Source organism: Erithacus rubecula (genome assembly GCF_903797595.1).
Source record: "Erithacus rubecula genome assembly, chromosome: 16".
Lineage (NCBI taxonomy): Eukaryota > Metazoa > Chordata > Aves > Passeriformes > Muscicapidae > Erithacus > Erithacus rubecula.
In genome coordinates this window covers 16,519,788-16,544,992 of record NC_136668.1, presented here as the reverse complement: position 1 = coordinate 16,544,992, position 25,205 = coordinate 16,519,788, and the positions used below count along the sequence as shown (strand labels likewise).

Below are 25,205 nucleotides of genomic sequence, written 5' to 3'. Positions count from 1 at the left end.
CAGCAGCTGCGCTGGATGATCACGGAACTGTTTGGGCTGAAGGACCTTAAACCTCATCCCACCCGTGCCAGGGGCAGCGAAACCTCCCTCCTGTGTGTCCCCCCGGCTCGGCACAGCTGTGGCTGTGACTGCGCGCTGCCATAACGCCTTTATTGAACTCCATCCGCCTCTCTGTGCGCTCGGAGCCCTCAGCGCCCTCAGCGCCGCGGGGGCGGGGCCGGCGGGGCGGGGCCTGCGGGGGCGGGGCCGGCGGGGGCGGGGCCGGCGGGGCGGGGCCGGCGGGGCGGGGCCTGCGGGGCGGGCCGGCGGGGGCGGGGCCTGCGGGGGCGGGGCCTGCGGGGCGGGGCCTGCGGGGCGGGGCCGGCGGGGCGGGGCCTGCGGGGCGGGCCGGCGGGGCGGGCGGAAGCGGAAGCGGCGGCGCTGGCGGAAGGGGCCGCGCAGGAAGCGGGGCCGGGGCTCCCCGGCGGCCACAGCGGGGCGAGGGCGGCGAGGGGAGCGCGGGCAGGTGAGGGGACATGGGACATGGGACAGGGGACACGGGACAGGGACACGGGCGCGGCTGGCTCAGCCCCCGGCACGGCGCAGCCGGAGCTGCCGCTCGCTCCGTGTGCCGACCCCGCTGTCACAGGCCCGCGGCCCCCATGGCTGCCGGTGGGCGCAGCTGCTTCTCCTTGGCTGATCTCGCACAAATCGCCGCGTTTTCCTCCCGCCCGCCCGGATCCGGCCCTGCCGGGCCCTCCCTGCCTGCTGCCGCCGCCTTTCCCCTCATTTTGCGTTTCTGCCGAGTCTCCCCATCCCTTTTAAAGCTTTTTGGGGTCCGTGGCGTGTTTATCCATCCAGAATAGAGCACATCGAGCTGCTGCTTCATTGTCGGGAATTAATTGAGGTGGAGGCCTCAATTGCTTTGTTGAACATATCAAACTCTTTTTGCTGTGAAAATTTATTTGTTATTTTTAAATAGGGTCAGCTCGCTGATGCAGAATGAGGTGTTAAAGCTGTGCTCATTAGCTCAAAATAACCCCAGGAGGAGCTTTTATTGTGCAGAAAGTGCAGACTCATAGAGACAAATGCTGGCAGGGCTGGGTTGTGCTGGTTGGAATTGTGTCTTACAGGATTTTTCCTGCTTTGCTTGTTAATATTTGTATTTCTCTTGCCTTTTGTCCCAATCCTTTTGCTGTTCTCTTTGCTGCTGGATTGTGCCCAGCACGTGGCTGTGCCAGTCTGGAAGTTTGGAGCTTGTGTTGCAATCTTCTGTTCAAACTGAGTTCTTTCAGGTGACTGGAATCGATGTTTTCCTTGGAATTCAGTCTATAAATAATTAATTTGGGGCTTGATAAGGTTAAGCACCCCAAACTGAGCCTTTCCAGCCTGTCCTTGAAAAAACAACAAACACAGAACCTTCACTCCTGGCTGGAGAATTCCCCCAATCCAGAGGAGCAGAGATCCATTCAGGCAATAAATCCATGTGGGAATTAATTGATTAAATATCCCCCTGTCAAATGAAATCATGCAGTTAGGAACTCAAAATGCACCCAAAATGTGTGAAACCACTTGTTTAGCAGTAATTCGATGACAGTGAAGCTGTCAGTATTTCACATTTTGGCATCACAGGGAGGCTGAAACCGAGGCTTTGCTGAAAGCTTTTCCAAAATCTTTTTTTGTTTTTTTAAACCAGTTGTTTTTCCTCTGGTTTATCTGATAATCCTCAGGTCCTGTCTGAACCCTTCTCTCTAATCAAACCACAGCTTATTTTTTTTTTTTTTTTGTGGTTGAACTGCTGTCCCCTCCTCTGCTGTGTCCCTTTTTGTGTTTCAGCTGCCCTGAATTTCATAATCTGCCCATTTCCTCCCAGCAGAGCTCGGTGCAGAGATGGGGCCCCGGAGGAAAACAGTGAAAGGGAGCACAGTGAGCAGGGAAGGGCCAGAGTCTACCAAAGCTGAGGAGCCAAAAGATTACATGAACCAACTCTCTCATGAAGTGCTTTGCCACATCTTTAGGTGAGCAGCCTGGCAGAAATCAATTTAGTCCTTATTGTTTTAATATTCTTGATTTTTTTGACAGTGACAGTAAACAATGGATGTAGCACCAATAGACTGGTGGATAAAAAGGGATGACAAATGTTTCTTCTTCAAAATTCATTTGGCAACTGAAAATTAATTTATGGGAGTGTCATGAATGTTAGAATGAAGAAGAAATAAGTAAGTGATGTAATTTTGTTATAAGTACTGGTTTAAGAGCAGAAATGCACTTTGGGTAGGGCACAGCTGAGGTGATTGTTTGGGAATTGTGGCATCTGCAGAAGGGATCTGGGATGAGGATGTGACATCCCCTACAGCAAAGTCCTTCTCCCAGATGTTCACTCAGCCCTATTACCCAAAACATGAGAAGTTGTTCATACATAACAAGTTCTTGGAAAACAACAGCTCTCCAAAATATTTGGAAATTGACCTGCACTATGTGCTAGAAAAAGAATGTAACTTAATCAAACCAATTGAGGTAAATGGCTTGGTCAGCAGGGTTTGGGTTGGTTTAGATGAACTTTAAGGAGGGAATTGTTCCCTGGGAGGGTGGGCAAGGCTGGCACAGGTGCCCAGAGCAGCCCTGGCAGTGCCCAGGCTGGACACTGGGGCTGGAGCAGTGGGACAGTGGGAGGGGTCCCTGCCATGGCAGGGATGGCACTGGATGGGATTTAAGGATTTAAGATTTAACCCAAACATTCTGTGATTTACTGGAGAACCAAATCATCTGTGAATTTGTGTGAATATTCCATGGTCAGTGTCAGAAACTGCTGAGTCACCCTGCTTTGCAAAACTGTGTTTAACGAGAGCCTGACAAACGAGCAGCGTGCAGTGCTGGCAGTGCCAGCTGTGTGCCAGCTGTGTGCCAGCTGTGTGCCAGCTGCAGCTGTGCTGAAGCAGGGGCTGCTCTTGCTGTCCCCAGGTACCTGCCCCTGCAGGACATCATGTGCATGGAGTGCCTGTCCCGGAAGCTGAAGGAGGCGGTGACGCTGTACCTGCGCGTGGTCAAGGTGGTGGATCTGTGTGCAGGGCGTTGGTGGGAGTACATGCCCACAGGTGAGAGCTCAGGGTCACAGGTGACAGTGCAGGGTCACAGGTGAGAGCTCAGGGTCACAGGTGGGAGCTCAGGGTCACAGGTGAGAGCTCAGGGTCACAGGTGAGAGCTCAGGGTCACAGGTGAGAGCTCAGGGTCACAGGTGAGAGCGCAGGGTCACAGGTGAGAGCTCAGGGTTACAGGTGGGAGCTCAGGGTCACAGGTGAGAGCTCAGGGTCACAGGTGAGAGCTCAGGGTCACAGGTGGGAGCTCAGGGTCACAGGTGGGAGCTCAGGGTCACAGGTGAGAGCTCAGGGTCACAGGTGAGAGCACAGGGTCACAGGTGGGAGCTCAGGGTCACAGGTGAGAGCTCAGGGTCACAGGTGGGAGTACATGCCCACAGGTGAGAGCTCAGGGTCACAGGTGAGAGCTCAGGGTCCCAGGTGGGAGTTCAGGGTCACAGGTGAGAGCTCAGGGTCACAGGTGAGAGCTCAGGGTCACAGGTGGGAGTACATGCCCACAGGTGAGAGCTCAGGGTCACAGGTGAGAGCTCAGGGTCACAGGTGGGAGTTCAGGGTCACAGGTGAGAGCTCAGGGTCACAGGTGAGAGCTCAGGGTCCCAGGTGGGAGCTCAGGGTCACAGGTGGGAGCTCAGGGTCACAGGTGGGAGTTCAGGGTCACAGGTGAGAGCTCAGGGTCACAGGTGAGAGCTCAGGGTCCCAGGTGAGAGCTCAGGGTCACAGGTGAGAGCTCAGGGTCCCAGGTGGGAGCTCAGGGTCACAGGTGGGAGCTCAGGGTCCCAGGTGAGAGCTCAGGGTCCCAGGTGGGAGCTCAGGGTCACAGGTGGGAGCTCAGGGTCACAGGTGAGAGCTCAGGGTCACAGGTGAGAGCTCAGGGTCACAGGTGGGAGCTCAGGGTCACAGGTGAGCTGCTCCTGCACAACCTGTGCACAGCCAGCCTGGCATTGCCTGCATGGTGCCTTCCTTTGCCTTAGGAGTGGCTTTGCCACGTTCTGTCTGTGTGTAGATATAAATTTGGGGTGTTGCTCTATTAGGTCATAGGTTGCACTTGATGCTCTCAAAGGTCTTTTCCAGCCCAGTTCATTCTGGGATTCTGTGCTCTGTAGCCACCTGCCAATACAGTCTGTGTTTGTCTGATTGTTGGAAGGCAGATTATCCAGGGGTTGTGCCATGAAGAGGCTGTTTGCATGCAGGCAACAAAAAATACAGTGGAGTGAGAGAGCAACTCATCTGCCAGCACTTACCAGTGTAAGGATAAGTTTTGATGTCACACCTTGAGTCTCCTGCAGGTCAATAGGTAAATTTGTCAGTCTGGGTGAGCCCTGTGAGTATCAGGATTTCTGCTGGCTTTAAATTGCACTGCTGGGATTTGGTGGGGGCACAGCTAAAATGAGTGGATTCTGAAAAGGAGAGGATTTACAAATTGACTGTGGCTGGTATTGAGCAGGTGTTTAGAACTAACCTAAAACTGGTGTAAATACAAGTAACTCACCCAGTTAAAATCCTTTTTATGTGCTGTCTTTCACTAGAATAAAATTCTTTTGCTTTAAGAAACCATCCTGTTTCTGTGAGAAATGTGAGCTGTGGTGAATAGTGAAGTGAAATAAGGGATCCTGCTGGGATTTTTTTTGAGCCATGGAGTTAATAAATGGAATTCCAGGAAAAATAGACCCACAAAGCTTCATGTGAGAAGGGAGAGAGCACAGTGGACCCTGCAGCCATACAGCTCCTCTGAAGGAAACCTTTAGCAAACCTGCAAAATTCAAGGCACAGAAGTATTTAGCTCAGACATTGCTTCACCCAATACATCTTTTCAACATCACAGAGCTTATACTGCCACATAAAGAGAGAAGTGTTTGGCTTTCCCTTCCCAGCTGAGTGTCTGCTGCCACACCAATACCAAATGTGTTGTTGTTGTCTTAGGTTTCACTGATTCCAGCTTCCTAACGCTGCTGAGGAAGATGCCAGACATTGAACAACTTTATGGTCTTCATCCCAGGTATCTGGAAAGGCGCCGAGTCCGTGGCCACGAAGCTTTCAGCATTCCTGGAGTTTTAGAGGCTTTGCAGGCCTGTCCAAATTTGCTGGTGAGTGGCTGGATTTGGGAGAAAACCTCCTTCAGCACTGTTCAAAATGTGTGGCAGGGACTTGGTGCTTCCAGTTCATTGTGACCCTGTTTGTTAATGACAGCTATTTTTAGTTGCACCGAGGGGAATCCCAGGTGCTTTTAAACCCGGCAAGGAATTAAAGCTGTGATCCCTCTGCTTTGAAAAAGACAAGTCTTGCTAGAAATACAAAGTGAAATAACGTTGCATTCTGTAGTTTACATGGTTAAGAAGATGTTGTTGTTGAACTGGTGTTAGAGCATTTGCTTTGCTTCCTTTTATCCAGGGTGTTGAGACCTCTCATTTAGAGCTGGTGGAAGCTATTTGGACATACATGCCCCAAGTCCACATTTTAGGGAAGTTTCGTAATCGTAATGGTGCTTTTCCAATTCCTCCTGAGAACAAGCTGAAAATTCCTATAGGAGCTAAAATTCAGACTTTGCACTTAGTAGGTGAGTGTGGTCGTGGTGAAGGAGTTGGCTTCAACACAGGTGGATTTAAAGGCTTTGAAACTCTGCAGATTTGTAATTCTTTGGAGGAGAGGGAGTTTGGGCTGTGGCATCTTGGAGATCTTAGTTGGATATTTGATAGCAGGTGCAGAGGGCAAGTTCTAAAGAATTCTTGACAAACCAAGGTGAAGAACTTGTGCTTCAAGTGTTCACAGCTTTTCTCAGCCACAAAGCACAGAAAAGCTTCCTTTTGAAAGCCAGGAATTTGTCATGCAGAGGATTAGTTTGAAGCTTGTTTAAAATGTTTGTTTCTTTTGTTTATGTATTATTAGGGGTGAATGTCCCTGAGATTCCTTGTATCCCAATGCTGAGGCACCTTTATTTGAAGTGGGTGAGACTCACCAAACCACAGCCTTTTAAAGATTTCCTTTGTATCAGCTTACGGGCTTTTGTCATGAGGAACTGTGCTGGTAAGAGGGATTCTTGTGTCTGAAGGGGATGGTAGAGCATGGAGGAAATCTGGTTCTGTTAAAGTCTTGAAATTCCACATTCTGAGAGCAGCCCTTGTTTGATTTGTGGTGTTGGACAGAAATCTCTCCCTGTCCTGTCCCTTTCTTGGTGCTGTGTGTTCTGTTAAAGCTGCTCTAGAGAGATATTGTGGATGTGTTTTAGTTCTCCCGTGGGATAATTCAGGGAAAAGTGAACAACCTGCTCTCTCTTTCTGGCCTTGTTGTGTGCAGGACCCACAAACTCTCTGAAGTATGTTCCCCTGGTGACAGGCCTGGCTTCTGCCAGGAATCTGGAGCACTTGGAACTGGTCCGTGTTCCATTTCTTGGAGGACTTATCCAGCACGTGGTAGAAGACAGCTGGAGATCAGGTGGGAAACTCCTAATCCCTCATACCTGAAAAAAAAAATCAACCAGTCAAAGCTTTAGCAAATTCTGGAGGGGTTGTGTCTGTAGAATATTCTTTTTTGAGTGTTTGGAACTATGCTCATAGTGCTAAATATGTTCTGTATTGGGTATAATTTATATTATATAATGCAATCAACTCTTAATGGGCTGCATTTATTGATGAGCAGACCTAGATTGGAAGAGCTGGGTGCAAATATTTGTTTTCTTGATTTGCTAAGAAAGGTCAAGACAGCACTGGTGAAAATGTGGGGGGCTGAGGGCTGTGATGTGGGGCTGAAGTGTAACAAGGGTGTTTTGGTTTTTTTTTTTTGCCAGGTGGTTTCAGGAATTTGCACACTATAGTTCTGGGAGCTTGCAAGAATGCACTTGAAGTGGATCTTGGCTACCTCATCATAACTGCTGCACGAAGGTACCTCCCTTCAGATCCCTCTTTGCTTCTCCTTTTTCAAAATAAAATATTTTAGAAATGACATCCAAATGACAGAACACCATCAGAATTTAAGAAATACACATGAAAACTTTACATAACAAGATTAAAATAACTGCAAGTACCCTCTGAGTGCTGCCAGATTCTGTTTTATTAGAACAGGGCACCTTCTGCAGTGTTTTGACCTGAATTCTGACAGGAGCAATTCTGAATTCCCTGCAGGTTGCACGAAGTGCGGATCCAGCCTTCCCTGACCAAAGATGGTGTTTTTTCTGCTTTGAAGATGGCTGAACTGGAATTCCCACAGTTTGAAACTCTTCACCTAGGCTACGTTGATGAGTTTTTACTACAGTGTATGACACTTTTTATATCCATAGAAAACATAAGGATCACAGAGATTGCTGTGTTTTCAATCGTGTTCTCAGTGATTAATAAGAATATTAACGTTGCACTTATTGAGGCTGCTGATCTCATACAGCCAAATCTGGTATTCCTCACTCCCTGAAACTGAGAAAGCTGAGCTTTATTAAAGGAATGATCTGATCAATAAGGAGTTAGAAAATCCTGTTAAAAAAGGCAAATTTACTGCTGTGTCTGCTCCTCTCTTTTGTAGGTAAAATGACGAGTACGGACTTGGTGAGGTACGGCTTGGCTGATGTGGTTGAAAACCCAGGAATTATTACAGATATTGGTATGAAAGCTGTAAATGAAGTTTTTTCTTTCATCAAGTATCTGGTCATTTACAACTGCCCACATCTACATAACCCAAATAATTGGATCACAGGTATTGCACACCTTTGAAATTTCAGAGCTATTATATGAATTTCTGTGCTAAACCAGAATTTCTCTGCTCTAGTACTGCTTGTTCTGTTGTTAGTAAGTACAGTAGATGATGCTTGCTTTGGGGCCATGGTGATGCTGGGAGCAGGATGGAGATCCAGAGGATGAAAAGGGGGTGATAAAGGAGGAGTGAGGTGGGAATCCCTCAGGAATCCCTCTCTTGTGTTGCCAGACCACTCGAGGTGGAGCCGCCTGGTTGACCTGACCCTGGTGAGGTGCCATGCCATCAAGCTGGACTCCTTCAGTCAGTTCATCGAGTTACTGCCCAGCTTGGAGTTCATTTCTCTGGACCAGATGTTCAGAGAGCCTCCAAAGGTAAATCCCAGAGAATGGTTTGGCTTTTTCTCACTGCCAGGATTTGTACTTGTTTCCATTTCATTGGCAATCCAGTGTGCTCTTCTCAAAGTTGTCATTAATTAAAGAGATTGGGAATAAATGATTTTGGTTTGCAGTAGCTTTTAGCATGATGTGCTGGGGAGAGTGATGCTGCTTCTGCAAATGGGAGCAGTGGCAAGGAATCAACATGTGACCAGAAAATAAAACTCATTGATTCTGTTGAAAGTAAACCTCACTGGTTCTCTCAAGGTCTCTGCTGATATTTCACTGTGCTGCTGCTTTTTATATTTAGACCTCTCTTTACAATACCAAGAGGTTTTTATGATATTTTGCTAGGTGAAATGGGGGTGGTGTTTCCCTTCTGAAGTGCTTTCAAACTCAGGAATTTTATTTCTTCACGTTGTCCCCTCCCACACTGTAACAAAATCCTTGTTAAGCTGCTGGCAGGCAATGAAAAGTATAAAACATGCTTCTTTGGTCATTAATGGTTTAATTAATGACCAATTTACCTTTACCTCAGGGCTGCTGTGTGCTGGGAGAACTCTGATCTGCTGTTTGTATTCATGTCATTACCCCACAGCAAATAAACAGATTAACACAATTAATAGATTCAAATGAAGTGCTTGGAAAACTTTTATTAGGAATTTAACAATGTAGGTTCTGGTTTGCCAGCCTGAAGATGGACCTCTGCAATCAGGAAATCTGAGGGACAGTGTCCCTGGTTTTTGAGCTATCCCAGACCATTCCAGCACAGTGATTTTCCTGGTGCCTTTAGGGAATGTTGAGATAACAAATCCACGTTTACAAATCTGAATTCCTGCTCTTTCTTTCCAGGGTTGTGCTCGTGTGGGCCTAAGTGCAGGCACAGGAATTGGGGTCTCCTCTGCCCTGGTGAGCAATCAGAACTCCAACAATGACAATGACAACAACAACAACCACCAGAACAACAACAACAACAACCCCAACATCCACCACAACAACCACCAGCACCCCAACGAGCAGAATGAGGAGAATGAGCTGCACCAGGAGGGCCCTGCTGAGGAGCAGCAGATTGGGGCAGAGGGTAATTCTAGGGGGGATTTGGGGGGGATTTGGGGCAGAGGGGAATTCTGGGGGGGATTTGGGGGGGATTTTATCTGCATTCCCACTCATATAGGCTCCAGGTGAAGATAGGAATATACATTGAAAACTTGTTGCTCTTTCAGCTCCTGGAGCTTTAATCTTTTCTGTGTGAACTAAACCCCAAAAGTTAGGCTGGGCTTTGGCTACAGAGATGTAGAAAATCTATGAGAGACCTTGTGCAACCCAGAGGCTCACCAGGGGAATCAAGGCAGTTACTATTTCTTTCTTGGGGCTGTTTGAGGGCTCTGCTCATTCTGTTTCCTGTTCCTGTTGCAGCCCTGAATGAGATGGAGGAGGTGGCACAGGAGGAGGGGGAGGCTGCTGGGCAGGGCCAGGATGAGCTGCCAGCTCCCAGCCAGGCTGTTGTTCCCATGGAGGTGGATGAGGAGCAAGCAGGTAACTGGGTTTGGGAAGAAATCACCTCCTGCTATCTCCCTGAGGAATTAATTTCCCACTGTAAGTCTGGTTTTGGATGTTTTGCTTCAGCTGGGTTGTCTGATTCTCAGTAATGATGTCAGTACAACTTAGTGCTGTGAGGGAATTTATTCTGTGTTACAGCCCAGAGCTTTCTTTGCACATGCAGGGAAATACCTTGACCTTAAAGCCTGATTTTTGTGCTCAGGATAATAAAAGTCAGAAAGCCTGAATGAACTTGTCCTGTTGCTCTGTTGGTGTTCATGGCCTTTGTTCTTTTGCTGCAGCACTTGGGTTGTTTTTGCTTTTCTCAAGCCAGCACAACTTGTTCCAGTATTAATTTAATTTGTCTTAGTGACACAAGGCAGTCTTGATTTCTTTTATTGCCACTTTATGCTGGACAATATAATTTCCTACTGAATATCCCAACATGAAGTAACACTCCATTGTGCCACTCCTCCCCTTCCAAACCAGAAGGTTTAATGCTGCAGTATTTTGCTCTTCTCCCATTTAGATTTTAATGAGAGACCCACAGACTGGGTGGCTAAGTTGACTCCAATTAATTCCTTACCAGTTTTTCAAGCAGTGCTAAAAGCTTTTCAGCCCTTTAATCAGTGCTTGGTTAATTTTTACATGAAATATTGATATTCTCCTTCTCAGGACCAAGTGGAATTCAACCTGTTGTAAAAGCAGCTCCTATTACCATCCATGATTCAGACAGTGAGGATGAGGAGGAAAACATGAGCACTTCCAGAGTCTGCATCTCCAACAGCATTGCACAGAGTTACTCAGATGGGGAGGAGAAGAGCAGGGATCCAGTGGAAACCAGAGAACCTTCAGGTGGGCAACATTCATTCTTGAAAAATCTGAGACATTCTTCTGTCCTTCCATGTGGTGCAGGTTCATTTCTGGCTTGTTTGGAATGTAGAATGAGGGTGTAAGGACATATTTTGAGCTCAAATCACAGGTCTTGTGCAGAAACACAAATATTGGTGCTGCACTGATCAGAGCCCTGCAGCTCCTCTTTGGGATTCCCAAGTGGACAGAGTTTATCAGGCCTGTGAGCCACAGTGTGGATGTCAGTTCTGGTTTCAGGGGGGAAAGAATCTGTGTTGGGAGAGAATTTGCATCAGCTTTTGTACTGCCAGTATTGGGAGTTTGAGGCTTGGGGTATTACAGTGAGCTGAGAGGATTAAAACAAATTCAGGGGGAATTTCTGCATGGAAAAGTGCTCAGGCCTTGGCAGGGGCTGCCCAGGAAGGGTTGGATCCCCATCCCTGGAGGTGCCCAAGGAATTCCTGGAGGTGGCACTCACCCCCTTCTGTGTTCTTTGATTCTGTTATCAGTGTCCCTTTCCTGTTGTGCCTGTGTGAGCAGTGAGCTGCTCGGGGACAATTTGGGATTTCTGTGTAGCAAACACACAGCACATAAAGCACAAAAATAGCTGCAAGATGTTACAGAGATGCAGCAGCAGCTACAAATACTAACAATTCCCATTGCTGGGGAGATTGCCCCTGGCTTCTGGGCTGCTCTGTGTTTTCAGCAGCACACTCAGGTTTGCTGGAGGATTCTCACTGCTGTCCCTCCCTTCCCTCCTGCAGTGAGCGGCAAAGGCAAGACCCCCCTGAGGAAGAGATGCAGCAGCAGCCACGGGGGCCAGGCCAAGCAGTTCCCCCTGGAGGAGAGCAGCTGTGAGAAGGGCTGCCAGGTGACCAGTGAGCAGATCAAAGCTGACATGAAAGCAGCCAGTGACATGCCTGAGAGGAGCAAGAGCAAGGATTCCTACGGCAGCTGCAGCAGCGCCCCGGCTGCCCCCAGCTCCTGCAGCCCTGCTGCTCCCAGCCCTGACTGTGCCCAGGCTGCCCAGGGCCACTCTGCTGGCAGCAGCCCAGCAGCTGGGGAGGAGTGCAGGCAGTGTGGCTGCTCCCCTTGCAGGAGGGATGGATGCAGCCAGAGGCAGCCCGAGGAGGGCTCGGTGTGCTCGCGCTGCTCCTCCCGCGCCAGGCAGCGCAGGACGAGCGGGGGGGGGGCTGGGGACAGCCCCTCCACCAGTGCAGCCTGCAGGGATGGGCCAGACTTTGCACTGAGGACACTGCCAGACTGTGGGGCTGCAGGAGAGCCTGGGGATCACAGGACTAATGGGAGTGCCTGTGGGGCTGGCAGCCAGGAGCAGAGCACGCAGCCCCCGGGCTGGGAGCTGGACTGCAAGGAGGAGTATCCCCGGAGACCCCTGACCAGGGCCAGGAGCAGGCTGTCCCACGTGCCTCTGGTGTCAGAGCCAGGTAGGATTCACACCTGCAAGGGCTGAGTGTGTGCAGTGCTGCCATGAGCTCACCCAGGGAGCAGCTTCTCAGTCAGGGATTTAAACCTGACTGGTTTGAAAGAGCTTGATGGGACTGAGGTGCCATCACCAGGTAAAATCAGATTTCTCTCAAAGTGCCACTGATTTTTTTTTCCTTCATGCAGCTCTTTGATTGTGTTCTCCATACATTCTAACCAATGTTTGTTTACTCCTTTGAAAATGCAATTTTTTTGTGTAGCCCTGCCTGCCTGTGAAGGCTGTGATTCATTGAAACAGAAGTTGTCTCCCCATTAAAATCCTCCCTGCAAAGGCAGCAGCTACACATAGATCTGAACAAGAAGGCAAAGGTTACAACTGGTGCTTTATCAGCCAATAAAGTCATAATTACAGTTGAGCCAGGCTTTTGAACCTGCACTGGGTTCTGCTTCCAAGTTTTCAGGCAGGGTGATCAAACTGACTGAGAATTGTCCTTCATGCTTCACATTATTGTTCTGTTCATCTGACATAAAATAAAACCCCTGAAGGGCTGGAATGAAGGGAGAAAACAACAGATGAGAGAGGGGAACTTGCTGTTTCTTTCAAATATAGTTGGTTTCCAAAATAATCATCTTAGTCTGGCACAACCTCACATATCCAGGATTCTTTACTGGAAATATCTGGCAGGTAAAATGAAACTGAAAGATGAAATGTGCTGCTTACCCAACTGAGAATGTTTGTTGGGGAGCAAATTCCTGCCTCAAACACTTCATATCCTGGTGTTTTTCCAGTTTATTTAATGCTCCCAAGTGTTAACAAAACCTAAATCACCTCACGTGTTCTGCTCAGTTTTCAAGAAGAGATCTTGCTATTAAATTTAAAATGTCTGGTTTCTACCTTAGGACCAGTAATTAATTGAGGATCTTTGTGCACATGCCACATCTTTTAATAAAGAAAGCTTAGTTTTAGTAAAACAATTTCTCATTTGATCTGCAAATGACAGAAAATTAATTCTAGGGTGGGTTTTTTTTTTTTCCTCTTCCTGTTGGAAATAATGCTTGTGGTGATTTCTTTTCAAAGACTCATCTGTTAAGCAGGAATTTGAGGACCCTGGTGGAGCTTGGGAACATTAAAGGATTTTATACTTTGCAATATTAGGAGAAACCTTGTGACAGTTACAAAGAACAGATTTTGCAGAAGTTTGAGATAATTTCTACTATTTAAACATTAAAGCTATTTTGGGTCTTGTATTTGGCAAGGATGTTCTGTTTCCTGCAGAGATACAAGTGTAACATAACCATGAATCTTTTCTTCTCCTGGCTCCACATCTTTCTATGGTGTATGTTCAACATTCCTGGGTTTTCACCTATAAAATTATTTATTTGGAATAATTCTGAGCACAAAGCTGACTGTGGGATTTGAGCAAGGAGAGATTTGCAGGTGTTTGGATTTACCTGTGTGGGGAAAAATTGTCATGGAGCAAAGATTTTGATCCTGACATGGAGCAGAGCTTTTTCCATGTTTTTGTTTCCAGAAGTAGCAAAGCCAAAGCCAAGGCAAACCACCAAGAGGAAAAGGACAGCTGACAAATCCACCAGTACCAGTGACCCTGTGATTGAGGATGATCATGTTCAGGTAAAGATTTTTCCTTCACTCCCTGCAGCTTTAGCACCATGAACACCTGCTGGGAACTGAAGCTGTATTATATTCATTAATATCTTCCTGTATCTTGTAAAATTCAATTTATTTTCTTTCATTTTTACCCTTTCACACATTTATTTTTTTTCCATTTTCTGCAGGTACTGACTTTGAAATCCAAAAACCTGGTAGGAATCACACTGACCAACTGTGGAATAACAGATTTGGTGCTGAAAGACTGCCCCAAAATGATGTTCATCCATGGTATGTGCTCCATGTCAGAGCTGCCTCCTCCCTCTGCCAGTATTGGGAACCCCTGAAAGGATTCAAGTCAGGCCACTGCTCATTTTGTATTCATCAGCTGCATTGCTGATGAATTAGAACTCCAAATATTGCTGCTTCCCACTCTGAATGCTTCTTATAACAGCTTTAATAAAGATTAATATCTGAAAATCAACAGCTGAAATGATCTGACAATTAGGGAGATGAGATGTTTATTGAAGAGTGGTAATGCAGTAATTAGAAGTTGATGAAATGAGTTTGAGTACCTTGTTTTTCTCTCATTTCTTCATTCTCCCATAGGGGTTTTAGCTGACAGGGTGATACTTTTGCTCCTTGACATGATAAAAATCTGTTCTCAGTGCTTAGGTTGCATTAGTTTCATGTGGCAGGGTGTGACAGCTCCTGGATTGGGTCGTTTATTCACCATTTAAATGAAGACTTTTTCTTCTGACATGAGATCTACTTAGCAGGAATAAAAGAATTATTTCTTTATTCCAGGATACTTAGAACACACATTGATTTTGAAGGAAATTTTGATGACATGAGCAGTGTTGCTATAAAGAAGCCAATTTTATTTTCCATTGTGTGGCTTTCCCACTCCTGTGTGTTTGAGCTGATTTTGGAAGTTGTGGCAGTGAAAGGAAACAGAGGGAGCAAAAGGTTATTAAATGAAATTTGACTTTTTAAAAAGGCCACTTCTGGCACGGTCACAGCTGAAAAGTTTGATTATGATAATACAGAAAATAATAAAGAGCTGGGCTAGATCTGATACACTTACATCATCTTTGAGTGCTTCTATTGCTTGTTTTAAACCTTCTTTTAAACCTGGGATTTCTCTGAGCTTTTTGATTTCCTTCTGCAGCTACAAGGTGTCGTGTGCTGAAACACTTGAAGGTGGAAAACGCCCCCGTGGTGAATCGCTTTGACTACGCCCAGTGCAAGAAGCTGAACATGGACCAGGTCCTGGACCAGATCCTCAGGATGCCCCCAGAGAGGAACAGGATCATTTACCTGCGTCCCATGCAGCAGGTGCAGAGCCAGCCTGCCTTCTCTGGGGGGTTTGCAGCTGAGCCAGGAAATGTTCCAGCAGCAGCACTCTGAAATGGGGGTGGTTAAAGCTCAGCAAGGCTTTCATGGCAGGATCTGCTGCTTGGATTTTAAGATACTCTGATGGATGAAATGTTAAATTTCACTATCTCCAGTATTTATTGTATTAGAGGATATTGTTAACTGCATTCTTAAAGGTGCAGGACTTAATATCCATATAATGTCCATATTTATATCCATATAATATCCATTTTATATCCATATAATATCCGTTTTATATCCATATTTACATCCGTATTTATATCCATATAATATCCATATTTATATCCATATTTATATCCATATAATATCCATATTTACATCCGTATTTATATCCATATAACATCCATATAACATCCATATAACATCCATATAACATCCATATAACATCCATATAACATCTATATAACATCCATATTTATATCCATATAACATCCATATAACATCCATATTTATATCCATATAATATCCATATTTACATCCGTATTTATATCCATATAATATCCATAGCATAAACACAACAGGTGATTTGGGAATACAAGCATCATAAATCCACCCTGGGTTAGATGCCTTGAGTTCATTTCAAACTGAGTAACTCAGACTGTCAGGACCTTGAATCTATGTGTGAGCAGAGCATGAAATCCTGAGCCCATGTCCTGTTAGATTGAGGAATAGCAGAGTTTGGGATGCTGAAGTGTTGCAGGACTCTGGTGGGACTGGGAGCCACCCTCTCCTCCCCCAGGCTGTAAAACAAACTGTAAACAGGGACATTGAGGGACTTAAAAATCATCTGATGAGGATTTATGAGGGTTTTATTTAAGATCTGGAAGGTTGGGAATGTTGGACTTTATCCCTCTGTGGTGCTGCTTCTCTCCTGCTTCCCTGTCTTGGTTTGCCAATAAGGGAATATTGATTGTACATAAAATCCATAAAATCAGCTTTGCTTTGAAACACATCTCTTAAAGAACAGTGGTAAAAATAGATGGGAATAAAACCCCAAATCACTGATCCCCTCCTTGTAACAAAAATTCTGAGCAATGAATGGAGTTTTAGACCATTCTGTAATTTTATGGAGTTTATTTTCACATGGGAATTGGGAAAGACATCAGAAATTGGACATTTCCCATCCAATTCCAGTACTCAAGCAGATAAATTGGCAGAGCTGCCTTGGGGAAGTTTCACTCTCCTCACTCTTATATTTATTTGTGTTGTTAAAATTCCCCCTCCTTGCTGCATTTCCCGAGGATTTACTCCTTATCTGTTTGCTCTCACCTCTGCAACCCCATCCCAGAGTTTGTGGTGCTCACAAGCCTTTATCCCCAGGTGGACACTCTGAGTCTGGAGCAGAAGATCTTCAGTGGTCCCTACCCCTACCACATCTGCATCATCCACGAGTTCAGCAACCCCCCCAACGTCAGGAACAAGGTGCGGGTGCGGAGCTGGATGGACACCATAGCCAACATCAACCAGTGAGTCCTGAGCCCTGCCTGGGGGGAGCATTTCCTCCAGGGACCTGCCAAGGTGTCCTGGAGCAGCTGCAGCTCCACACTTGCTCTGTTCTATCACTCAAATTTAAAAAAAAAAAATCAGTTGGAAAAAAAAATTAAAGGTTGAATTCTGGCTGGCGCGGTGTGAATTCGGAGTCAAGATTTTTTTTTAATAAGATTGTATGTTTTTATAAGATTTTATAATAGAAAATATTATGTTTTATTCTATGGGAAAATCCTATAAATTCTCCAGCAATAACCATCACATTCCTCTAGCAATAATGCATTGAAGTTGTTGGAGTAATTTGAAAATCAGTTATTTTTAAGAGTGATTTGTTTCAAGAGATGGTGTTGGCTTGTTGGTTTCTGTGGAAGGTGATGTTAATCAGGATCAGCTCCTGACAGTTGCCAGCAGCAGGGAATTGTGTCCAGTGGGACTCATCCAGCAGCTCTAAACTGTCCCTGCTGGCTGTGGGTGCTCTCCAAGTGAAGGGATGTGTGCTCAGTTTGTGTGAGGCACTTTTTCCATGGATTCAGGCTCATGAAAGGGAAAGTCATGTATTAGGATTTCCCATTTCCTGCTGTAACCTCTCCCTCCTTCTCCCCAGAGAGCTGATTAAATACGAGTTCTTCCCTGAGGCCACCAGGACTGAGGAGGACCTGAAGAAATACCCCAAGTACCCCTGGGGCAGGGACATCTACACCCTGGAAGGTGAGAATTCCTGCCCAGCTTGGCATCACTCCCAGAGACATGGAGAAGATTCCATGGCAGGAGATGGGGAAACCCAGCTGAGGGGGGATAAATGAGCAGGGATTTGAGGGGTGCTGGTGCAGCTGGGGTGGTGTTTCCTCACCCTGTCCCTCTCCAGGCATTGTGGATGGTGCTCCCTACTCCATGATCACTGATTTCCCCTGGCTGAGGTCCCTGAGGACAGCAGAGCCCAACAGCTACGCCAGATACGACTTTGAGGATGATGAGAGGAGTGAGTAACTCAGCTCCTTCCCTGCACTTGCTTTTTTTGGCAGTGCATCCCTTTCTTTTTCACTTTTCTGCTCCTTAGGCTGCTTTTGGTAGATCTGTTGTTAAGGTAGGTTGGAGAGAAATTTGATACAAAAGTTAAAAACTGGACTTGTGAACTCTGGAATGGAGAAAATGTGGGTTAGAACTGATTGGTAGGCAGTGCATGGGCCTCAATTAAAAACCTTGCTGGGCAGCAGGGAGAAGTATAATCTTCCATTACTTAATTAGGAACATCCTGGAATCTTCATTAGAAGCATTTTTATATTTTGGATATTCTTATCCAGCTCTAGTTTAGAAATCTCAAGAGAATGAGGAAGGGATTATTTTTTTTTTTTTTTGGTATACCTTTCTCTGGTTTTATTTTTAAATTTCTTCTAAAAAATTTATTTTAGACTAATACAATTTAATTTTATATTAGCTTGACTTGATGCTTCTAGTTCAATATGAATGTTGAATTACCAAAAAATTAAGTAACTAAAAAAGCTGCTGCTCTTCTGGCTGCTGAGTCCTTTGCTAATTATCAAAGCCCAGAGATTTCCATGAAAATGAAGGAGAGTGCTGCTGCTTTATCCTTAATTGCTGCTGTCTATAAAACATTTAAATAATGAATAACCTGAAATGAGCTCAGAGAGGTCTCAAGTCAGGGTTTCTGAAGCTCTGGGATTTATTTCACTCCCAGATATTTGGACATGAGGAGTGGAGCTGTGGGAAGCTTTGAGGAAAGCAGGAGAGAACATTCCTTTAACCATGGCCAGTCAGGGGAGGCTTTTTCTCTTTGGCCAAGTCTGAAAGCAAAACCAGCCTGGCTGGGGAATATTTTTGGGAAAAACATCCCCTTCTTATAAATACATATTACTTTATTGGCTTTTTGATATATTAAAATGAATGCTGTATGTGTAATGTTGGAAAACTTTGCTTTTAATTCCGTTGTTAACAAAACCTAACAAAACTTAGAAGTAATAGTGTGATAAATGTATATTTTTTTAGACTATAACACAGTGATGTAAAAAGCTTTTGTTCATGTAATTAACTCAGAAAATGATAAAAAAAAGAGAGAGATAATCAGGGAATTCTTCACATTCTTGGATTTCACATTCTTGGATTTCTTCACATTCTGGTGACACACCAGAACCCCAGGGGAAGAATTTCTTGATCTTCTTTTATCAAGGAGTACTGATATGTTCATTTACAAGTTGGGGGGGTGGGGGATGATTTTAAATAATGCATAAAAATCTATAAATATACAACAGGTTGGTGCATTCAAAGAAGTATTTTCTGAGTTAAGGTTGAATGGCTGAATGCCAAACACCCAACCTTTGCTTTATTGTCCCTTACTGTCTTGTATTAAAAACAATCAACTGGAATTGAATAATACTATTGAATAGCTGGAGTTGAAGCTGTGCCCAGAGTGAGCTTTTCTCCTTGCTGTTTGCCCAGCCACCATCTATGCCCCCAGGAGGAAGGGGCAGCTCTCAGCTGACATCTGCATGGAGACCATCGGCGAGGAGATCTCGGAGCTGCGCCAGGTCAGGAGAGGGGTGTTCCAGAGGGTCGTGGCCATCTTCATCCACTACTGTGATGTCAATGGGGAGCCTGTGGAGGATGACTACATCTGAGGGCTGTCCTTCCTCCCACCCCCTGGCACTGCTGGCCAAGAAAAAGCAGGATTTTTTAAATTTTTTTTTTTTTTTTTTTTGGTTTTTTTCCCTAAATGCAAAGCATTTCCCGTCAGGCTCTGCCTGTGGCCCAGGAGGATGTAGTTAAATGTAAAATGGAAAGTATAAATTGTATACTAAGAGTTGTACATAGAGGAATCAAACAAACAAACTTCCTAATACTGAGAACTTTATTTCATATGTTTATACAATTTAATTTAAGTTCCATTTTAATGAAGGCCAATAATTAGGAATGGGGAAGAAGAAGATTTGAACTTTTCAACCCATACAATTCATAGCAGTATTTCTTTTTTTTTCCTTATAAACAACAATTCCATTTGCTGTGTTCAAAAGAGTCATCAGAGTCTCTTTTAATCTGTGCCTTTTTCTTGAGCATTTAAGAGTCCAGTCTGAGTAAACCTGTTGAGCACAATCTTGGTGTCTTGTGTGCATTTTTGGAAGGGTCAGAATATACTCCAGCTGCTGCAAAGAAGGCCAGAAGCAAAAAAAAAAAAAAAAATCAAAATACAGAAGAGAATTTGGTGATGTGTGGTAGTTTCTAGAGATATTCAACCCATTTTTTGGGGGGTTAAGGAAGCCCCCATGTTTAGCACCTTGGAAGCAGAATGTTCTCAAGCATTTTGTACTGTTAGATTTCATTGTCATGGTGTGTTTGACTCTGTACTGTGGAAATCAAGTTGCTGATTGTTGGTTGGAACAGAAATCTGCCCATTCCAGCTGGCTGGAAGCTGATCTTTCCCTCCAGGCAGGAAAGGGGATGTGGCAGCACTGGGAGTTCTGGGGCTCTGCTCACCCCTCAATGCACATTGCCCACAAGGGCCACTAAAAACTGCTGCTATTTACCCCAAAAATGTTGTGTTGTGGATTGAAAGGTGCTCCCAGTGCCCACTGGTGTTTGCTGCCAGTGCAGGTGTAAAATGCACATTTTGCTGTGGCACTCCCAGGGCTCTAGACCTTGCAAAGACAAATTCCCAACTTTGCTTGAATTCCCAGCTCTGGCCTGGCCTCTCATCCATGCTTGTTTAAAATTACCAGCCTAAAAAATGACATTTCCTGAGGTAAAAGCTGTACAGTTTAGACCATTTTGTCCAATTTTGCTCATTATCCTGATGGTGACTCTCTGAATTTGGGGTAAATGTGGCTAATGGGGATTTCTGGGATATTTAGCTCTGTGCAATTGAGGTGAAGCTGCTCCACACAGCAAAGCCAGTGCTGGTTTTCTCAGTGGGAATTCTTGGGATAATGTGAAACTAGAAATCCATGGGATAAGAGGAGGAGAGTGAGAGTGGTGCCCAATGTGGGAGCTTTTCCTCCTGGAGGTGGAGCACTAAGCAGAGAAATGTGAATGTTATTCCATTTGCTGTAATACAGGATCACAGTCAATGCTTTATTATAACTCTTATATTTAATTCACCATAGATAATGTATTCAATGATTCTCAGCCAAAACAATTGTGACCCTTTCTAGAAGTGTTTCAAGTCCTCTGAGTCATTGATTCTGTCAGATTTGCCATTTTAGTCCAGAAAATGTTACTGAGTTTCTGGAGTGTTGCACCACATCTCCAGCTGGTATCTCCTCACTCCAGCCTTTTGCAGAAGTATTTACACAAATAAAGTGTTTGTTTTATATTCAGTATTTCTGGAAACTGAACCTTGCAGTAATTTTGACCTCTGAAATGTGACACCAGTGCCTGAATCCATCTCCTGAGGGCCCAGAGGGGAGGGAGGGGCTGGGATCTGCCAGGGATTTGATTTTTTTTGGGTCTGAGCTTCCTCCTCTCTCTATTTCATGGCTGTTTTGTCACTTTAATTCCATCACCATGGCAAGGAGGGTTCCCCTGGCTCTGCCCAGCCCCAAATGTTTCTGTGCCAGGCTCCCCTTCCCTGCTGTTCCTGCAGCACAGGGAATTCCAGCTGGGCCCTGTGGGGCAAACTGGGATCCATTCACAGCAGATGTTTGCATCTGGCTCTCACAGGAAACTCTGGAGTTCAGAGTCAGCCTGGCAAACACTTGATCTGCCAGGTAAGGAGGTGATGAAGGAAACTGTGATTGCATCACCTCTGTGTCCTGCTTCCCTCCTGGATGGGGATCTGGGGGAAACTTGGAGCAGGAATTCCTGCCCTGGCTCAGCCCTGACTCAGCAGCACTGGGTAAGTGAAATCTTGGATTTGTGTGGTGCAGGTGCAGTCAGGGGGCTCCTCTTACAGCCCCTGAGGAGGAATGAGCACTGGCAGCTCCTGGAAAAGGCAGGAGGTGATTCCAGTGGCTGGGAGGTCAGTCTGATGTGGCTTTGGCACTGCTTTTCCCACAGCTCCTCCTGGAAAAGGTGCAGAGAGCCCAGCTGGGAGAGGCTCAGGGGCCTGGAAATGTCATCTCAATAGTACAGAGGGTGTCTGGGCACAGGAGTTGCTTTTCCCTCATTTAGGAGAAAGGCAAAATCAGTGCTTGGGTTTCACAAGGGAAAGGATTTTGGAAGTGTTTTTGTTTGAGGAGAAGCTGGTGATGGAGACAGGAGTGTGGGCCCTGCTCTCTCCAGGCTGAGAGGAGCAGCTGCAGCCTCCCCTTGCCCAGGATTTGCACTTTTAGTCCCCACTTAAGCAATTCCAGCTTAACCCCAAGGTGTGACAGGGACACCCTGTGTGCCCAGCACAGCAAAACCAGTGCCCATCACTGGAGAGCTCCCTTCACTCCCCACCCTGCTGGGTCAACTGGGCCTTTATTCAGGAGGATTTACACAAAAACTGAAAGAACTAAAACCTTTGGTATGTTTTTATTGAGCTTGTATCCTAAGAAACCAACAGATTTCTTTCCTTTTGGCCTGGGAGTGCTGAGATGGCTCAGGAGCTCCAATGTGGAGAAAAAGGAAATCTTAAAGTGGGGAAGGCACAGAATGGAAATGCTGGGATGGATTCAGCACTCTCAGAGCTGGCTGGGAATGACTCAGAGCCTGTGTGGGCTCCCAGAGCAGCTCTTGGCTGGAGCTGCTCCTGCTTTTCCTCTGCTGGGATGGGATGTTCTCGAGCTGGGCCCCACTGGCTGGTTCTGTGCACGTTGTTAAGCCAGGCTGACACAAAGAGGTGCCTTAAATGCCTCTTGATTCTGCCTCCTGCTGAGCAGAGCCAGGCTGGGACTGAAATCCACCCTGGGAGCCACGAGCTTGGGCTGAGAGGAGCTTTGGGCTGGATACCTGTTGGTAATCCCTGAATTGAGAGGCATTTGGAAATGCAAAAATTGCATTTATGTAGCTAATACAGTGATTATTCACAGAGCTCTGCATCCCAGGAGGGGGCAGGAGGAGCTGAAATCAAAGCCATTTTGAGCATCATTTTCCTCTCAGCTCTGCAAGTTTTCCCTCTTGTGTGCAGTTTTCAGTGACACACCCTCAGTGTCCATCCTGAAGTGTCCTTTGGTAGAACAGACACCCCTGGAGGAGCAGAGTTTGCAAAAAAAAGTCTCTGGACAAGGGATCCACACTGCTCACCATGCAGGTGAGACCCTTGGTTTCCATTTCTCCTTTTGGGTGGCTCTGATCCCATCAGCAGCTCCACAGGGACCTGGGAATCCTCCCAGGATTGATCCAGAATAAATCAGAGCTGGGAATGAATGAAGCTGAACGGGGCAGAATTTCTGTGATTAATCCAGAATAAATCAGAGCTGGGAATGAATGAAGCTGAATGGGGCCGAATTTCTGTGATTAATCCAGAATAAATCAGAGCTGGGAATGAATGAAGCTGAATGGGGCAGAATTTCTGTGATTAATCCAGAATAAATCAGAGCTGGGCATGAATGAAGCTGAATGGGGCAGAATTTCTGTGATTAATCCAGAATAAATCAGAGCTGGGAATGAATGAAGCTGAATGGGGCAGAATTTCTGTGAGCAGGGGCAGGGAGGGGCAGGGCAGGGACTGTCCCTGTGCTGCCACTGCTGAGGGAGCTCAGGTGTGCCCAGGTGAGTCCTCAGGGCAGGAGGGACCTGAGGGGCTGGAGCCTGTCCAGGGAAGGGGCTCAGGGGGGGTTTGTGGCTCTGCACAACTCCCTGGGCTGTTCCAACCCCTGAGCTCCCTTTCCATGGAGAAATTCCTGCTGCTGTCACCCTGAGGCTGTTCCCTCTCCTCCTGTCCCTGGGAGAAATCCCAAATCCCCCTGGCAGGGAGGAAAAGCAAAGAGGGGCAGATTCCCCTCCCTGCCCCAGCTCCTGGAGCCCCCAGGGGCAGCTGGGGGTGGAATTTGGATTCAAACTGCACCAGAAACAAACCTGAGCTGGAGTTCACTGCAGTGTCCAGAGAGGAGTTTTTATTTTCAGGAACAGCCACTGCAGCAACATCACTGAGCACAGCAAGGACTGGCACCAGCAGCCAGGATGGGCAGAAACTGCTCAGGGAGCAGCCAGGGCCCCCAGAGTGGGGGACACTCCTTATCCAGGGAAATTCTGCCACACTGGCACTGCTGGGGGATTAGGGGTGACACATTTTGTGTTTGGGATTCCATCAGTTGCAGGGGAGCCTTTCCCAGTGTTGCCCATTTTGGCTGCTGAGCCACTGCTCCCATTGACAGAGCCTTGGGGATGTTGTCCCTGGGGAAATGGGGAGTTTATTTTAAATTAAAAAGGGATTTTTTTTTTTTCCTAATGTGCATAAAAATAAAGGAGAAACCAACACCTGATGGACAAAGCAGAACTCCAAATCCCTCCCTGTGGCTTCCCTGTGCTGCTGGTTCCATCTCACTCCAGGAAATTTCACACCAAGATTTTGATGCTCTTCAATGGGGACAGAGAAAAGCTTTTTTTGGGGTTTTTTTTAGGATTTCTTTAGGAAATTTGACACTTGAGGTGAAACCAAGCCAAGCTGTTCTGCAGCCTCGTGTGCCCAAAGCCCAACAAAACCCCTGTGGGCACTCCCAGAGAGGGAGGATCACAGGACTGAAGCAGCCCTGGATGGATTTTTCCCAAACTTTCAATAATGGCTTTTTTTTCACTCACTGTTCTGGTGTCAAGAGTAAAGTTAATATATTTTTTTTTTTTTAATCAAACCCTCTAAAACCAGGTCCTTGCCAACTAGATCCCAGTGATGAACCAGGAGCACCTTCCACCACAAACATCAATAATTTGTCTTTTTCCAACACCAATTTTCTACTTTGATCTTCATATTAGGGCTGTTTCTGCCCAGTGTCCTTCTGAATCCTAAAGGAAAAGGAAGTGAAGCTTTATCAGTGATTTGCTGTGGAAGAAATATTTCAAGAAGTCAGACACCATGGCCAGGAATCCACTTGTTCTTCTCATGCACAATATTTCTCCTACTGAGCAACATTTTTGTTTGTTCCAAGCAGGATTTGTCTGTTTACAGTAAATACCTGTCACATAGCAACAGAAATATTACTAAATAATAATAATACATACAATGTTAAGCTCCTTGATCTAGAAGCTTTTAATGAAAAAAAAAAAACAACCACATGTTCCTGATAAAAAATAATAAATAATGTCAGCTTTTCTTTGTACATTAAAAATACCTGTCCATGGTCACACACTATGACAAAGTACCATTTTATTTTCCAGGCTCAGGCATCTCTGGGGCAGATCTTCACCTAAAAAGGCTTGAGGCTTGATGAAAAAAAGGATGAAAATCCTTTTCCCAGACTTGTGGAGTTGAGAACTTTGCCCACCCTTTCCATGCAAAGGGAGAAGCAGCTCAGGAGGAACGTGGCAACATCAACATGCAGGAAGCAGCTGAGCACTGAGATCTCTGCAAATGCTGAGACTGGAAACTTCTTGCCTCAACTGGAAGAGACCAGCAACAAATAGAAAAAAATAAAGGTGACAAAGAGAAGGAGAAGTCTCTCTTCCAAATGTAGCTAGAAAAGGTGGTTTGTTTTCCAAGGTGGCACTTGGTGATCCATCCCAGCCCAGCTCTGGCTCCTTCTGCTGCCTCAGGGTGCCCAAAGTTTGCTCAGGGGAGGGATGGGGACAGCTCTGGGCTCCAGGGTCCCATCCCATCCCCTGGGAATGGTCTGAGCATCCCTGCTGCTGCCACTGCTCCCTTTGGAATCTCCTCCAGACCACAGC

General features: G+C 46.1%; 1 protein-coding gene across 6 annotated transcripts; it reads left to right on the top strand.

Annotated features, from left to right (window-relative positions):
* Positions 1–407: 407 nt before the first annotated feature.
* FBXO38 (F-box protein 38) lies at positions 408–19,559 on the top strand. 6 transcript variants are annotated; one of them, XM_079319984.1, is made up of 22 exons: positions 408–505; positions 1,858–1,997; positions 2,941–3,074; positions 4,995–5,158; positions 5,463–5,628; positions 5,958–6,095; positions 6,366–6,503; positions 6,856–6,949; positions 7,190–7,320; positions 7,581–7,751; positions 7,980–8,122; positions 8,978–9,206; positions 9,542–9,661; positions 10,340–10,519; positions 11,281–11,961; positions 13,492–13,592; positions 13,757–13,859; positions 14,740–14,906; positions 16,287–16,432; positions 17,059–17,162; positions 17,320–17,433; positions 18,909–19,559. In XM_079319984.1, the coding sequence occupies exons 2-22, from the start codon at positions 1,870–1,872 to the stop codon at positions 19,085–19,087; spliced, it is 3,531 nt and encodes a 1,176-aa protein (XP_079176110.1). In that variant the 5' UTR covers positions 408–505; positions 1,858–1,869; the 3' UTR covers positions 19,088–19,559. The 6 variants fall into 6 exon arrangements, with proteins under 6 accessions (XP_079176110.1, XP_079176112.1, XP_079176115.1 ...); XM_079319986.1 differs by lacking the exon at positions 408–505 and having other exon boundaries at positions 5,071–5,158; XM_079319989.1 differs by lacking the exons at positions 408–505; positions 5,463–5,628 and having other exon boundaries at positions 5,071–5,158.
* Positions 19,560–25,205: the final 5,646 nt, after the last annotated feature.

Excerpts from the sequence above, each read along its gene's own strand:
- FBXO38 (XM_079319984.1), top strand. The coding sequence starts at position 1,870 with ATGGGGCCCCGGAGGAAAACAGTGAAAGGGAGCACAGTGAGCAGGGAA. Across the intron at positions 8,123-8,977 it reads TGTTCAGAGAGCCTCCAAAG|GGTTGTGCTCGTGTGGGCCT; the intron begins GTAAATCCCAGA and ends CTTTCTTTCCAG. Across the intron at positions 10,520-11,280 it reads GGAAACCAGAGAACCTTCAG|TGAGCGGCAAAGGCAAGACC; the intron begins GTGGGCAACATT and ends TCCCTCCTGCAG.